Source organism: Amblyraja radiata, chromosome 24 (assembly GCF_010909765.2).
Source record: "Amblyraja radiata isolate CabotCenter1 chromosome 24, sAmbRad1.1.pri, whole genome shotgun sequence".
Taxonomy (NCBI): Eukaryota; Metazoa; Chordata; class Chondrichthyes; order Rajiformes; family Rajidae; genus Amblyraja; species Amblyraja radiata.
Genome location: NC_045979.1, coordinates 22,329,532 through 22,345,997, shown reverse-complemented (window position 1 = coordinate 22,345,997; position 16,466 = coordinate 22,329,532). Strand labels below are relative to the sequence as shown.

Sequence of the window (16,466 nt, the reverse complement as noted above, 5' to 3'; positions counted from 1 at the left end):
CCAGAGAAACAGTCCAATGTCCACAATGAGGCAGATTAAAATATCAGTTTCCACTAATTACAATGCTGAGAAAATATATTCTGCACTCTGGTATTTTTCTCTTTGCTCTACCTGTTGTGCTTGATTGATTGTATTCATGTACAGTATTATCAGGTTTGATTGGATAGAACATAAGCAAAAGCTCAAAGGCAACTAGTGGTGGGTGATAAATGTTCGGCTTGACAGTCACATCAAGATGCTTGTAAAATGAAGAAAACTCTTCCCGACGTCTCTATAGCCGATCAGCCCGTCACCCCTCTGATCTCTCTAAGCTTCCCTATCTCTGTAGCTTCCTCCAATTCTGCAGATGGCCCGCAACAGAATGATTTGGAAGAAACTCTTAGGGATTTTATTATAAAATATCTAGATTCATGAAATACATAAAAATCAGAACCACTCAATGTGTGACAGTGAACAGGTGAATAATGTTCCCAGTGTCTGATGCACCACATCATCAGGTAATGAAAGGCTGTGCAAGAGTGCCTTCACTGATGAAATGTTCACTGGTTAGTGTTGGCAGAGAACGTAAAACATCAGCAATAAGCCATTGGCAATAGGTGACCCTGCTTCAGCCCTAGAGAGAGGGACCCAGCAGCTTTAGGGAGGTGTAGACAGTCCAAGGCCTCTTCTCATAACCATGGGGAGAGGTGTGCCAGAACCTGGGTGAGGTCTCGACCAGAAACGTCACCCATTCCTTCTCTCCAGAGATGCTGCCTGGCCCATTGAGTTACTCCAGCAGTTTGTCTGCTTTCGAGTCTCCCTGGAATTTTCTTTTGGTTCCTCACTCGGTCCTGAACTCCGGCACTTTCCCCCGGGATGTAAATAAATGAAAACTAAAACTGGGACGAATGTCCCTGGAGCGTCTGTGGAACATCAGTGGAGATACGGTCAGTAACAATGAGCAGAGCAGGTATGGTAACAAACCACAGTCTGGGACAGAGAGTCAGGGAGACTGGGGGTGGGGTCACCACTGGTCACTGTAGAACCCCTGGTGTTGAACACGGTTTCTCCTAAGCGGCCCAATGAGAAAATGATCGAGGTTCCAGTCGGAGGGAAACTCACTCCTATCATCCTCCCTTTGCACTGGAGATGGGCATCGTTTCCCAGTAACTGGGCACATGCAGAGGCACTCACTGCCCAATGGAGGTAGCAGATGTCCGTGAGTTGGAGTCTCTCTGTCAAGGGGTGACTGAGCTGGTGTCTCTTCCCAGGCGGTGTCTGTGACTGGGGTCTCTCTATCTGCTTAACTGCTGGAATTTAACGAACCACGTCCAATCCATTCTTCAATCACAGCATCTCCGCCATTTCTGTAGGACAGAGAGCAGAGGTGAAGAGACCAGTGAGTGCCCATTGACAGACACTTCTCAGTGTCCCCACTCCAACCCCACTTCCCTCACAAAGCAGCAGCTCGATACACACTGTCCCTGTCCCACCCGACACGTGCGCCCCCGGGGCTTACTCTTGTGAGTCTGCCCATTCCGAGACCGAAATCGTCACGAAATGCCATGAAAACGTCTTGACGCCAACACACGCCCCATCTCCAACTTCACAGTAACTGGGTGTGTGGGGACAGTGTACCCCAGTGACTGGGCCTGTGGGGACAGTGTACCCCAGTAACTGGGTCTGTGGGGACAGTGTACCCCAGTAACTGGGTGTGTGGGGACAGTGTACCCCAGTAACTGGGTCTGTGGGGACAGTGTACCCCAGTAACTGGCGGTGTGGGGGACAATGTAACCCAGTAACTGGGTGTGTGGGAGACTTCTGTCGTTTCCCACCTGTGGTCCTTTCTCAGTTCCTGGTTCCACTCTGGGGTGTCAGTGATGGGCTACAGGAGACCCCCGCTGGGGACCTTGCTTTTGCTTACCGTTCCTGTTCATCCTATTGTTCTGGCCAAGCTAGATGACTGACTTTGGATTCCACAAGACTGTAGGGGGATGAACACAGGTTACAAGAGTGTAATCAGCGATCTGCTTAAAGGAACCCCTCTACAATCCACATTACAAATTCTTCCCCATCTTCCATTCTCTGCCCATCCCTTTCACAACCCTGCACCTCCCACCTACTCTCCTACCCTTTCTATCGTCTTGCCCACATTCCCGGCCCCCCCCCCCCCCCCCGCATCAGCTCCACCCACCCTTCCTACCGCTTGTTCTGCACTCCCCTGACGCCCCCACACTCCCCAAACTGGTGCAGACACTCACAGGTGCAGAATGAAGCACGGCTCTTTGGATCTTCTTGGCGCCAGTCGACCCAGCTGGCACGCAGCTCGGCCCATGTCCCATGTCTTGCACTCAGTATGCAGCGGTATGTGATGAAGAGGACTCCAATAATCGCAATCAGAACCCCAATGGCGATCAGCATTATCACCCACCACCGCAATCCTGTAGCTGGTGAGGAGAAAAGACTCAGTGACTCCAACCCCATCTCTTCCCACTAAACCCCAAACCAGTGCCTGCCATCCGGTTTCCTCTCCCTGTACAGCCAGTCCTGTTGGGCACGTCCCAATGGCCAGAACTACATCAGCAACAGGTCGCACGGCCACAGTAGCTCAACCATCTGCCCCACGTCCTCACCCCACCTTCGACTCCCCCTTATTTCAACACATTCCCTCCCTGTACACAGTCTGCCCAATCATTAGAATTTCATAGATTGGATTCTTTTAACACCAGTAAATGGTGGTCTTACCAGCCCAATCTCTCAGCGACCACTCAGTCGCACAGCATGGAAACAAGCTTTTCAGCCCAATTAGCCCGTGCCGACCAAGAAGGCCCATCAACACTGGTTCCACCTGCCCAAATTTGACCCGTATATTTCCCAACTTTTCCTGAATTTTATGTGTTATTCTACTTCCTGCCTTAACTACCTCCTCGGGCAACTCATTCAATATACCCACCACCTTCTATGAGAAAAAGTTGTCTCTCAAGTTCTTTTCCCCTCTGTCCTCTCGTTCCTCCTTCCGCTACTCTGGGGAAAAAGACTGCACATTCACCCTATCTATTCCTGTCGTGATCCTTTACACCTCTATACAATCCTGGGCTCTAAGGAATAGTGTTCTAGCCTCCTCAACCTCTCCCTGTAGCTCAGGCCCTTGCCCTAGCAACTTCTTCATAAATGTTCTCTGCACTCTTTCTATCTTAACAATATCCTTCCAAAAGCATGGTGCACAAAACTGAACACAATAGGGGGGTTGCACGTAAGGTCATCTGGTCAAAGAGCGTGACGCACGAAGCAGCTTAATCCTTCTGGAGGACATGGCAGCCTCCGGCATACACTGTTAACACACGAAACGCGTACTTTCTTACCTGTTAAAATCCGCCGAAATGGTCAATATTTGCGCTGTAAATAATTGTGGAGTGTGACTGAGTGCTCTGAACCAAATGCTGTAGTATTTTTGTTCTGAACCCGAACAGCAAGGTGTAGGCGGCTGAAGGAGCGCATCCCTCGGGACAGCCCCCACTCTCCCCCCTGGAGTCAGCGCTGTCCGGCCACAGCCGCCCTCCAAGCACCCTCCCCCTGTGCAAACACACGGTCACGGGCTGTGGGCTGGCAGCGCCCACACACGGGGCCGCGGCTCAGGGCAGCGGACACACGGGGACGAAAACCCGGAAACACCCGGAGATAATAGTGTTTAATGGTTTCTCTATTATCACATGTACCAATGTACAATGAAATACTTTTCATATAGAATTCAGCACGACTATCCCCGTTCAGGAGCACAATTCCCCAGTTAGTACAGAATATGCAGAGCAGCCCACTGAGTCTATATGCAAGAGGCGTCATTTTGGCTCCATTTTACAGTCCCACACCACAAAAGCCTGTGGCAGCCGGCGACTTCATTTCAATCGTCCTCCGAACCAATGTCACTCACCTGACCCGCTTCAGTCCTTGTACCCCGGGGTGCACCTCCCGCAGTCGACCTTGAGAGCATGGAAGGCAAGATTCCCCCCCCCCCGGTCCCTTCGACTTCTTTCTTTCTCGCCAAGATTCAGAAGAAGTTGGTGGAAATACTGGGTCTCTGCTATACTTCCGATTCTCCCGAGTGAGCAGAATCCCGTGAGCATCCGTACCCATATGGTGACACTCCCCCTTCGCACTTTGCAAAAGTATCTGCACGTTGAACATTCTCCCAGATTGTGACTTAATTTTCCCACAAGGGCACTGTCTTCAGCATGACACACAGCTCAGCATGGAGATCACCAGACCTTTCACAATTCATGCACTCTGCTATTTCTAGACTGGAGAAGTCCATGTCCCTAGTATAGTTTTGTTTAGGTTAGGTTAGTTTAGAGATACAGCGTGGAAACAGGCCATTCGGCCCAGCGAGCACACCAACCAGCCATCCCCGCACATTAACACCATCATTTACACTTATACAGGTGCACAACCTTTTATCTGAAGATCCAAATAACGAAAACCTCCGAATAGCGGCCATTTTTTCGGTCCTTGAAGAAAGGTCCTTGAAAACGTTCACCGAGGGCGGCCCGCAGAGGTGACAGCGGAACCTCCGGTCGGTCCTCGAAGAAAGGGGAACTAAATCCCCATTCATAAAAGAGAAGGTGAGGGTATATTGCGCGGGAGGGTTAATAATTGACAATATGCTGCTGCCTGCCCGCTGAGTTAAAAAGTTCCCACGGTAGACTCACGATACACAGTGTTTCGTGAGTCTTGCGTGGGAACTTTTTAACTCAGCGGGGCAGGCAGCAGCAGATTGTCGCTCGCTTCAGTTTCACCCCACCTACACCCCTCTGCTTCCCGGCCATGTGTGTGACCCCTTCCCTCCCCTCTCCAGCTCCCCGCCCATTGCACCGGCGCGGGGGCTTTGCACTGTCTTCACGTCGGCGATTGCAGCAGGACCGTGCCAGTCACCAGAGACGTCAGGATCAACGGGACACCGACCCCCAGGCCCACTGCAAGCACGGAGATCCCAGAGACCCACAGCCAGCAGCAGCCCAGCCCAGCCCCGTTCCAACTCCAGAGGAAAATTGCAAACTGGCCGGAGACGTCAGGACCACCAGAAGCCGTTCCCCGAGCTGCGCCCCCTCATCGGGACACCGACCCCCAGGCCCACTGCAAGCACGGAGATCTCAGAGACCCACAGCCAACAGCAGCCCAGCCCAGCCCCGCTCCAACTACAGAGGAACCTGGGTTGCGGATGACGGGGCGCAGCTCGGGGCGTCGTAGGGGCCCATCGGGGAGCGGGTTCCTGTTGGTCTTGACGTCTCCGGCCAACTGCCATCCTCCGGGAACTGTACCGCCCTTGCAGGAGTGGGGTTGTTTGCAGTTGCAGAGGGAGGGGGCAAGGGCGGTACAGTTTCCAGTCTCAGCTCCAGTCCAGGGGGGTGGCCGGAGACGTCAGGACCAACGGGACACCGACCCCCAGGCCCACTGCAAGCACGGAGATCCCAGAGACCCACGGCCAGCAGCAACTCCAGCCCAGCCCCGCTCCAACACCAGAGGAACACGTAGGGGCAGAAGCTGATGGTGTGCAAGGTACGTCTTGTTCTTGGGGTGGCGGATGAGGGGGCGCAGCTCGGGCTGTGGGCATACTGCCACTTGTCGCCGTAGCGGCCCATTGGGGAGCGGATTCCTCTGGAGTTGGAGGGGGAGGGGGGTATTGTGCTGTTTGATCGCCCCCTGCTATCCCAGGGACAGGGAGACACAGCGGCTTTTTAGACTGGTGGGCAATCACTTCCAAAGTTCTGCCCACACAGTCAGTACACCTCTCCTACACTGCATTTCATACAAACATTTATTCTGCAAGAAAAAACTACATTGAAGACTCAAACACGCGACCGAGTTTACTGCCGGGATCAAGGCGCAAACTCGCGACCTTGCGGATATGAGCCGAGCACTCTACCACTGAGCCAGCCATTAAAATCTACGCTAAAAAATTTCCATTCCGAAGACCGACAAATTCTGAATTACGAAAAGTGTCTGGTCCCAAGGCTTTCGGATAAAAGGTTGTGCACCTGTACCAAGCTAATTAACCTACAAAGCTGTATGTCTTTGAAGTGTGGGAGGAACCCAAAGATCTTGGAGAAAACGCACGTGGTCACGGGGAGAATGTACAAACTCCGCACAGACAACACACGTGGTCGGGATCGAACCCGGGTCTCCGGAACTGCACGTGCTGTAAGGCAGCAACTTTACTGCTGCGCCACCATGCCGCCCTGTAGCTATGCGAGAGGTTGCAGCCCATACATGAGTATTTACAGGGTTGTTCCTCAGGTGGTGTGTTGTACTTCAGCCCCACTCTCCTGATCTTTGGGCACCTGCTACTGAGGGGAGTGGATTATTCAGATGATCTTCAACGGATCATCCATCTGCTGCTGGGCTTGACCAAGGTGGATATTCATGGGAGCAGGCAGTGGGCTGTGGAAGGTTGGTGTCCACTGTCTCCTTGGAGCTTTCTGGGACCGGTGAGGACTGAAGTGCATCCTTAAGTCGAGAACCATGTGAGTATTGTGATGGAAATTAATTGGTAATAGGTGAGAGAGAAAGATATTATGTTTCCTTAAGTTCAGGTGGTTAAAAAGGGGTAATGACTGAGATATAGATTGAGTGAACTACAGGAAAATTTTCCACCACAGGTTTAGGACAAGGCGGAAATTTAAAGGGGATGCAACGAGGACCTTCTTTACCCTGACTGTGGTAAGTACCTGGACCACATTTCCGAAGAGTGATGAAAGCAGAGTCACCAGCAGAATTTAAGAAGTGTCTAATCGAGCACGTATCGCCCAGGCACAGAAGGCTACGGGACAAGTCCTGGGAGATGGGATTAATAAGACACAGACAAAAAGATGCAAAGTGCTGGAGTAAATCAGCAGGTCAGGCAGCATCTCTGGAGAACATAAATTGAAATGTGAAGCCAGAGGAAGGGAGATGGGTGGAACTAACCAATTTTAGGTAGTTAACCAACAACAACCCTTTTCCCTGTCCCAGTCCCCTGCCACCCATATCACTTCCCCTCACTCCAAATTTAATGTCTCTTCTCTCTGTATCGCAAAGCCTTTTGTCTTCCCATCTCTGGAATGTGTCCAGCTATATGCCAATCAAAACTCCCTCACCTGCATCCACCGATCACTTGCCACCCCCCATCCAGTTTTCACCCCCCTACTATAATCAACCCGAAATGTTACCCATTCCTTCTCTCCAGAGATGCTGCCTGTCTCACTGAGTTACTCCAGCATTTTGTGTCTACCTCCAACATTCATGAAAGGTGCTGCTTGACCCGTTGAGTTACTCCAGTACTTAGTGTATTTTATGGGGGATTCATAATGAGGTGTCCCGCTAGTTGGCGTTGACATGATTGGCCAAATGCCCTGTATGACCAATCACTAATATTTAAATAAACCACTTTCTTTTCTTAAAACTTCTCCAAACCAAACCCAATTCCCCCACTGACACTCACCAGGGTGTTCACAGATGTCCTTCAGCAGGATCTCTGCTTTGTTCTTACTGATTGGGTTACTGGCCTCGCACTTGTACACAATGCCCGCGTCCGCTCCACTGTGATGAATCTCTACCGTCTCTCTGTTTTCCTGGAAGTAATGGATGCTGTAGTTTCCCAGAGGTTCACTGTTCTTCCACCAACTGAATCTGGTGGGGTTGCCCAAGGTCACGGAGCAGGTCAGGAGGAAGAAGTTGCAGATACTGGTGATGTTCTTTGCCTTGACCTGTGTTCCTGATATTTGCTCTGAGGTTGGAACGGAATTAAAGATGAGTAAAGGAGATCCTTGTGGATCCAACTTTCCCCCTTCCAAAAATCCCCAACTTTCCCCCATCGCCAACAGCCACAAGTGAATTTCAAGCCGATCCCATTAATTTCCTTCCACCAGTTTAAACTCTTCTCCTCATCCCCACCCTCTTCAGTTCAGCCCACTGGTGCAGGAGGAAGTCTCTACATATGCTGCGCTTCCTTCCCGACCACTGCCCTCACTCATCAACAATGTCATAAATCTTCTCAGCCACTAAACGTAGCCTCTGGTGGAGAGAATTCCAAAGACACACCCCTATGAGTAAATAAATTACTCCCTTTCTCTGTCCTGAAAGGTCAACTCCTTATTCTGAGAATGTAAACACTGATTCCGGGTACCTCAACTTACATCTTACATGGGTGGTGCATGACTTGTCCATGTGGATGGCAGTGAGGAGGAGAGCTCCAGGCTGCAGAGAGGTGGAGATGGGCTGGTCAGCTGAGTAGGGTTGTGGTAAATAGAGTTTAATGGATGGAAGTACGAGGTGATACAATTGGAGAGTTGAAACAGGTCCAGACGATAGGCAATAAATGGGAGGGTGGGAGTGTGGTGGAGGACACAAGGAGCTGGAAGCAAAGATCCCTGATGGAGTTGGGATATCAGCATGGGTTAATCAGGCAGACAGGATACATTGCTTTCATTGAGATGGAAGTATAGGAGGAAGGAGAGAATGCTGGAGCCGTGCCCAACACTGACGACAGTTCTCGTCACCACATCCCGGGAGGAACAGGCTTGTGTTGGAGGATACAGAGGGGATTTATTAGGATTTTACAGACTGGGATATTATCGCTGTGCAGAATCATGGGAGAGGCCGAGTTGTTTTCCCCGGAATAGAGGCGGCTAGAGGAAAGAGTTTGAGGGGTGTAAAATAATGAGGGGACTGGGCACAGTCAACAGGAAGGAGCGGTTTCCCTGAACAGAGGGGCAGATGCACAGGAACCGGGGCAAGGATCAGAGCTTGGATGAAGAGAGTCGGGGTCGAGGACTCACTGATTGATGGGGAGGGATGGGTGAACCAAGGAGTTGTGGAGGGAGCAGGCTCTGTAGAAGGCGGAAAGGGTTGGAAATAGGAAGATGCGACTGGTGGTAGAATCACTGAGGTGATGGAAATGTCGGATGATGTGTCGGATGCGGAGCCTGGCCACATGAAAGGCGAGGACCAGCAGTACTCTTTCCTTATTATAACTCTGGGGGGAGGGGAAGCGAGAGCAGAACTATCGGACACAGAGGAGATGAGGGTGAGGGATCCACCTATGACAGCAGGGGGACAAACACGTTACTAAAGAAAGAGGACATCTCGGATATCCTAGAATGGAAAGCCTCACTTGGGACCAGATGCGGCAGAGATGGAGGAATTGAGAGTAGGGGTTAGCGATTTTGCAAGAGGCAGGGTGGGAAAAAGTGTAGTCCAGATAACCATGGCAATCGTTAGTTTTGAGGTAGACATCAGCCGATTGTCTTGTGGTGGATACAGAGAAATCAAGAAAGAGAAGAGTGTCAGAGATAGTCTAGATAAATTTGAGTGCCGGGTGTAAGTTAGTGGTGAAGTTAATAAAGTCCATGAGTCTGCAAGGGTGCAGGAGACAGCTCCAATGTATCCATCGATGTAGCGGAGAAAGAGTCGGGAGATGATGCCAGTGTATGTTTGGAATAATGGTTGTTCGATGAAACCGACAAAGAGCCAGGCATAGGTGTGGCCCATGATTATATCTTTAAATTGGAGAACTTGAAAGGAGTCAAGAGAGAAGTTGTTGAGGGCGAGGATGAGTTTCACCAGGTGGAGGAGAGCGTTAGTAGAGAGATTGAACTCTGGAATTCTCTGCCACAGAAGATAGTTGAGGCCAGTTCATTGGCTATATTTAAGAGGGAGTTAGATGTGGCCCTTATGGCTAAAGGGATCAGGGGGTATGGAGAGAAGGCAGGTACAAGATACCGAGTTGGATGATCAGCCATGATCATATTGAATTGCGGTGCAGGCTCGAAGGGCCGAATGGCCTACTCCTGCACCTATTTTCTATGTATCTATGATTGAGTCTCTGTTTGAGAAAGAACCGGATATCTTCATAACTTTCCTGGTGAGAGATGGAGATTTAAAGCGACAGGACCTCCATGATAAAGATGAGGCAATGGGGTTGGCGCTAGAAATTGAACATTATTAAAGAGCTGAAAGGTGTGTGTAGTGTCTCAGATGTAGGTGGGAATGGACTGGACAAGGGAAGGGGGGTGCGGGGGATAGGATAGAATCAAGGCATGTGGAGATGAGTTTAGTGGGGCAGGAGGAGGTAGAAACAATGGGTCTGCAACTCAGCACTTCTGGCTGTATGATCAACTTTGTCTCCAGCACTCACATGCTGGGCCCCAGTATCGCCGAGGATGTTCTTGGAGACTCCTCATCCATGAGCTGTTGAATTGTCCACGACCATTGATGGCCAGATCTGGAAGGAGTGTTTAGGTTTGATCTAATCTGTGCTGACCCTACTTCAGACCGATTGTGGTGGGAAGGAAGAAAGCTGGAAGAGAGAGGGGAGGCAGGACAAAGCTGGCGAGTGTTAGGTGGACACAGGCGAGGGGGGTGGGGTTTGGATAGACAGATGGTTGGACAAAGCCCAGAGATATAAAGACAAAAGGTGTGAGATAAGGATAGGAGGGGCAAAGAGTAAAGCCGGAGGAAGGAATATAGATTGAAGTGGAGGGGGATGGGGAGAGGATGGGTACGAGTGTAGGTGGGGGCACAGGGAAGGGGGGAGTGAAGAAAAAGAAAGCCAAATTTAGTGGAAAGGGCGGGGGGGGGGTTGTCGGTTAGTTACCTAAAATTGGAAAATTCAATGTTCATACCGTTAGGTTGTAAGTTACCCTAGCAGAATAGGAGGTACTGTTCCTCCAATGTCCGTGTGGTCTCACTGTGGCAATGGAGAAGGCCAAGGACACAAAGGTCAGTATGGGAATGGGAAGAGGAGTCAAAATGGTTAGCAACCAAGAGATCCAGCAGGCCTGTTGGGAATACTGGGTGGAGGTGGGAGAGGAGGTATCGGATCAGATGTTACATCTCCTGCAGTCGCAGAGGAACGTATCTGGGGAGGGGGTGGTTTGGGTGGAAAGGGATGCATGAACCAAGGGATAAGATTTAGAAACATAAAAAATAGTTGCAGGAGTTGGTCATTTGGCCCTTCCAGTGCAGCGTAGGTTCACCAGGTTAATTCCCTGGGATGGCTGGACATATGATGAAATAATGGGTCGTCTGGGCTTGTATTCACTGGAATTTAAATGGATGAGAGGGGATATTATTGAAATATATAACATTCTTAAAGGATTAGACCGAATAGATGCAGAAAAAAATGTTCCTGGTGTTGGGGGAGTCCAGAACCAGTGGTAACAGTTTAAGAATAAGGGACTGAGATAATTTAGGACTGAGATGAGCCAGAAAGTTGTGAATGTGGAATTGTCTACCACAGAAGGCAGTGGAAGCCAATTCACCGGATGTTTTCAAGAGAGAGTTAGATTTAGCTCTTGGGGCTAAAGGAATCAAAGGATATGGGGGAAAAGCAGGAATGGGGTACTGATTTTAGACGATCAGCCATAATCATATTGAATGGCGGTGCTGGCTCAAACAGCTTAATTTGCCTACTCCTGCACATATTTTTCCATGTTTCTGTTTCCCCCTGTCCCTTGATTCAGTTAGCCCTAAGATCCTGCTGCATTCCCTCAACAACAAGAATGTCCTTCCTCAAATTAGGAGACCAAAACTGCACACAATACTCCAAGTGCGATCTCATCAGGGCCCTGTATAACTGCAGTAAGACCTCCTTGCTCCTATACTCAAATCCTCTCGCTATGAAGGCCAACTTTCTTCACTGCCTGCTGTACAGACCTGCATGCTTCCTTTCAGTGAATGATGTAAAAGGACATCTCGGTCTCATTGCACCTCCCCTTTCACTAATCTGACACCATTCAGATAATCTGCCTTCTTGTTCAGGCCACCAAAGTGGATAACCTCACATTTATCCACCTTCGACCGCATCTGCCCACTCACCCAACCTATGCAAGTCACCCTGCAGCCTTATAGAACCTCCTCGCAGCTCACACTGCCACCCAGCTTTGTATCATCCACAAACTTGGAGATGTTACATTTAATTCCTTCGTCTAAATCGTTTATATTGTAAATAACTGGGGTCCCAGCACTGAGCCTCGTGTCACCCCACTAGTTACTGCCTGCCATTCTGAAAAGGACTTGTTAAATCTTACTCTTTGCTTCCTGTCCGCCAACTAGTTCTCTGTCCATGTCAATACCTTACTCCCAATACCATGTGCTCTAAATTTGCACTCTAATCTCTTGTATGGGACCTTGTCAAAGGCTTTTTGAAAGTCTGGATACCCCACATCCACTGGCTCTCCCTTATCCATTCTACTTGTTACATCCTCAAAAAATTCCAGAAGATTAGTCAAGCATGATTTCCCCTTCATAAATCCATGCTGACTTTGACAGATCCTGTCATTGCCTTCCAAATGTGCTGCTATTACATTTTTAATAATTACATCTTTAATAATCGACTCAAACATCTTCCCCACTACCGATGTCAGGCTAACTGGTCTGTTCTCCCAGCTCCGATTCTCCTTCCAGTCACTGAACTCTTCTGCTGACTGCCTCTCTCATCTCCTCAGCTAACAGAACATGACAGACCACGTCTTTGACCTGGGGGTGCAGTGGGAACTAGTTAATGCGATCCACAGTTTAAGTCCTTCTGCCTTGGAGCCACGGGGTTCCCCGTTGACAGTTCTATCCTTCGCGGTCCCTGGCTCAGTCTCCGGCGATGTGGTGGGTCTATCCCCCAGCCTGGCACTGCTCTAGTCCTACAACACTGGGACCGTGACCGAGGGGGGTTCAATAAACTGGGGAATGCCCAGGATTTGCCCTCACCCATTAATTAGGGGGGTTCAGGAGCCGGTGAAACGCAGGACCTCCGCGGCAATCTCACTCACCGTACACCTCCAGTCGGACTCTCGTTAGAATTTCAGATCCTGAATTTGTTACAAAAATCACCTCGTAATCAGCAGTGTCTTCTATCCGTAGATCACGAATTTCCAGTTCATATTTCCCAACTTTAAAAGTTACCCGTTTTTTGTACTCCATAGTACCAAAGTATTCAATGTTGTTCTTTGAGTATTCCGCTATCCTGATATTGGGTAACCGTTTCCACACCACCTCAGTAACATGTGGTCCAATAGCCATCCCAGTAGGTAACAAGGCCATTTGTCCCACAGTTCTGATCACAGGGCGAGGGTCAGCCCCAGTCCCAGCTGAGGAGACAAGAGAGGCAGTTAGAAGAGTTCAGTGACTGGAGGAGGAATCGGAGCTGGGAGAATCACAGAGCACAGGAGCAGGGCATGCGGCCCATCGTCTGGCTCCCAGCTCTGTGAGAGACCGGCCCACAATTCCTACATCACACAGTGAGCCCACGGGGGCAACAGAGTGAAGATTCTCTGCACCCGGGGCTGAGGAAGGAAGTTACAGCCTGCAGCCAGATATCGACGGGCGGGTCAGGGGGCAGACACGGCAAATGGGACCCAGTCTGGTGAAGGGCTGAGGGTTTACGAAATTCCATCAGTGCACAGGTTAGATACAGAGGGAAGCTCCTCTAAACTGTCCTACACAGGCTGGACATGGAGGTTGTCCTCTCCACTTACATTGACAGCATGATCCTCACGAACACAGATCCTGTTTAGTCGTGGAAGATGCGCAAGTGCCAGTGGGACTTATTGGCCTCATCCTCCACACAAATCAATTTGGATAAGTCTTTTGTACTCTCACTACCGCAAGTCAAATCCTGGGGTCTACCTTGAGCCAGTAGAGACCCAGTGATTCCCCTTGTCCCAAAAGGAATCCATCAAATTCTTCTGGACCTTGGTGGCGTGGGGAATGGCCAAAGTGTCTAACGGGTACAACGGCATGGAGGTCACCAGTTGGTTTTTAACCAGTGCTCAGTCCGTGTAGGAAAGCACTCAGAGCAGTTCTGCCAGGTGATGAATTTCACCACCAAATCCTGCCCGTTTGCTGGCTATGTTTCATCAACGGGGCTCAGGTAGACGCCCCGGTAGAGGAGGTGGGGGGTGCGGCAAGCAAAAGGTCTAATCTATTCTAGCAGGGAGTCCAGCTGCCAAGGATCCGTAATGTTTATCGCAATTGATCTGAACACAGGACGTGTCTGAAATACTCTGTAGCACTTGCATACCCTCTGCAGATTTGCAAACAGTTGTAACTATTCCGTCTGGCTGCACTGAGTGTCTCTCCTCCTGAAACCCTACAGCTTCTCCACGATCTACAAAACACGTCGGGATGTGATGGAACACTCTCCGCCTGCCTGGGTGATTGAAGCTCCCAACAACTCTCGAGATGTTCAACATCATCAAGAACAAAGCACGTGCTCGATCAGCTCCCCATCCAGTGCCCTAAACACTCCCTCCACTACTGGTTTAGAGTGGCTGCAGTTGTAGTTATACACAACACTGAAACGCACTCATCAGCCCAACTCACCAATGCCGATCATGCTGCCTACCTAAGCTAGTCCCCATTGTTTCGCCTATATCCCTCAGTTTCTATCCATGTATCGTTCCTTTAATTGTAAACGTATCCAGTTTTACCACTTCCACTGGCAGCCTGATCCATACATCCACCATGCTCTGTGAAAAACTTGCCCCTCATGGCCCCTTTAATTTTTTTCCCCATCTCACCTTTGCCCTCCAGTTGTAGCTGTCTCAGTCAATAAAACCTCCTCCGATTACAACCCTATTATTCCAACACCTATCTGCAATCTCCCTAATTCCTCCAAAAGTACGATCCTACAAAAATACAAAAAGTGATCACTCCTTACAATTTCTAAATTCTATCCATATGGCCTCACAGAACATTCTTCAAGCAATATTCTCTGTATCTGTGCTCCAGAGCACTGAGATGCCAGTGCCCACCAATATTGCCGTAATAACCATATTATCCCAGTCCCATGCTGTTATACAAAATACGCTGCATTTTCTCACCTGGATGAGAACCCCTCAAACCCACCACCTCTCCCACTGGGAAGGGACAAGTGCAAGGGAACACCACCACTTGTAGGTTCCTCTCCAAGTCACACACTAACTCTGCCAGGCTGACCAGACCATCTCAGACCTCCTGCACTCTTGGAGCTCGCCTCCTCACTGCCATCCGCATGGACAATTCTTGTTCCGTCTAAAATCTCTTTTATCATTTGCTCCCTCCCACAGCCCATTATGGATCCAGTTTGCTGTTCTAGCTCGGGTCCTCTGGCCTTTTGCTTTCTTCACCAGCCTAATAAAGACTGATGAAGAAAATCATAACTTGTCAAAAGCCAAGGAGGCAGAGATAGAGTGGAGAAATACAGAGAGGCTGCGATTATTGGAGGTCTGGAGGGAGGGAGGGAGGGAGGGATGGGTGGAGGCAGGGATCTGTTTTTCCTATCTCGGGGCGTAAGAAGTTGGAGTCACGGGTGGTTTGGAAGGGCTTGGCTGGAAACTAAATCCGATGTGAGTTTACCCACCCAGACAGACGGCAAACACGGCGGCCCGGAACAGGCAGGTGAGCGCCATCTTCAACCCTCTCCTGGAGGAAAGATCATCGAGCGGAGCAGGATGGGGTTATGTTGTTGGGAAGAACTTCCGGTTCACTGTGGCGGGAACATTCCCGAAGGAAAGGCGTCGGGAAGCGGATCGTGAGCTCAGTGTCTGTGGGCCCCGAGTCTCCGAAACCGGCAAACTCCCCCTTCCTCTGCTCGTCCTTTATACCCCAACCTCTTCTCCTCCTCCTTCACCTTTACTCTGCCCGTCTGCCTCTCTCGCCTCTTCCATCCCCCCCCCTCCCCATTGAACTGGAGAAACAAGGAGCTGTAGATGTTGGTTTACAAACACAGACACAAAACACACGCTGGAATAACAGCGAACCAGGCAGTGTAGTTTAGTTTAGAGATACAGCGTGGAAACAGGCCCTTCGGCCCACCAAGCCCCTGCCGACCCGTGTACTATCTCCTACACACTGGAGAACAACTATGTGGGGAAAACACGGCCGGAACACCCAGAGAAAGCCCACGTGGTCACATGGACAACGGACAAACTCCGCATAGACAGCAACCATAGTCAGGATCGAATCTGGGTCTCTGGCGCCTTAAGGCAGCAACTCCGCCACTGTGTTGCCCTATCTCTAGAGAACATGGAAAGGTGACTTATTCACATACTGGACCAAGTGCAGACCCGTTGGGTCTGTTTCCCCAACGTGCGTTTGCGGGGGGTGGGGGAGGCTGCGGCATCACACTCACACTAACCAACCCCCAAACACACAGGTGGGCGGAGGGGGAGACGGGGAGGGGAGGGTGGGAAGAGGAGAGGGGGAGTATGAAATGGGAGAGATTTGGGAGGGAGAGCAGAGCGGGGTAGGGGGATGGGAAGGGGGGGAGAGTGGGGAGGGCAGGAAGGGGGGGAGAGGGGTAGGGCGGGGGGAGAGGGATAGCGGGCAGTGGTGCAAGAGTATTAGTTCTGCTTGGGGCTATCCCTGTGTCTTCAGAAGAGGAGTTTGACCTCTCCCTGTAGCTCTCCCTATAGCTCTGACCCTCAAGTCCTGGTGATATCTTTGTGTCAACACAACCAAGCGGACATTATGGTGCAGATATT

General features: G+C 50.3%; 2 protein-coding genes across 4 annotated transcripts in view; both read right to left on the bottom strand.

The window, feature by feature from the left end:
- The window catches only part of LOC116986867 (SLAM family member 5-like), a 361,696-nt gene that overhangs the window by 167,739 nt on the left and 177,491 nt on the right, over nt 1-16,466 (bottom strand). The gene's annotated exons all lie outside the window — the stretch shown is intronic.
- LOC116986866 (T-lymphocyte surface antigen Ly-9-like) lies at nt 366-15,447 on the bottom strand. 3 transcript variants are annotated; one of them, XM_033042629.1, is made up of 6 exons: nt 15,340-15,447; nt 12,774-13,091; nt 7,451-7,735; nt 2,241-2,426; nt 1,904-1,963; nt 366-1,346 (listed from the first exon to the last, which is right to left on the bottom strand). In XM_033042629.1, the coding sequence occupies exons 2-5, from the start codon at nt 13,042-13,044 to the stop codon at nt 1,935-1,937; spliced, it is 771 nt and encodes a 256-aa protein (XP_032898520.1). In that variant the 5' UTR covers nt 13,045-13,091; nt 15,340-15,447; the 3' UTR covers nt 366-1,346; nt 1,904-1,934. The 3 variants fall into 3 exon arrangements, with proteins under 3 accessions (XP_032898520.1, XP_032898518.1, XP_032898519.1); XM_033042627.1 differs by having other exon boundaries at nt 15,344-15,446; XM_033042628.1 differs by having other exon boundaries at nt 2,241-2,420; nt 15,344-15,446.

What these genes read in the sequence shown, in the direction of transcription:
- LOC116986866 (XM_033042627.1), bottom strand. Translation starts at nt 15,392, where the DNA reads ATGGCGCTCACCTGCCTGTTCCGGGCCGCCGTGTTTGCCGTCTGTCTG. An exon ending in GGACATCTGTGAACACCCTG is followed by an intron (nt 2,427 to 7,450) that starts GTGAGTGTCAGT and finishes TCTCCTCACCAG; the next exon opens with CTACAGGATTGCGGTGGTGG. An exon ending in CCGTGCTTCATTCTGCACCT is followed by an intron (nt 1,964 to 2,240) that starts GTGAGTGTCTGC and finishes ATCCCCCTACAG; the next exon opens with TCTTGTGGAATCCAAAGTCA.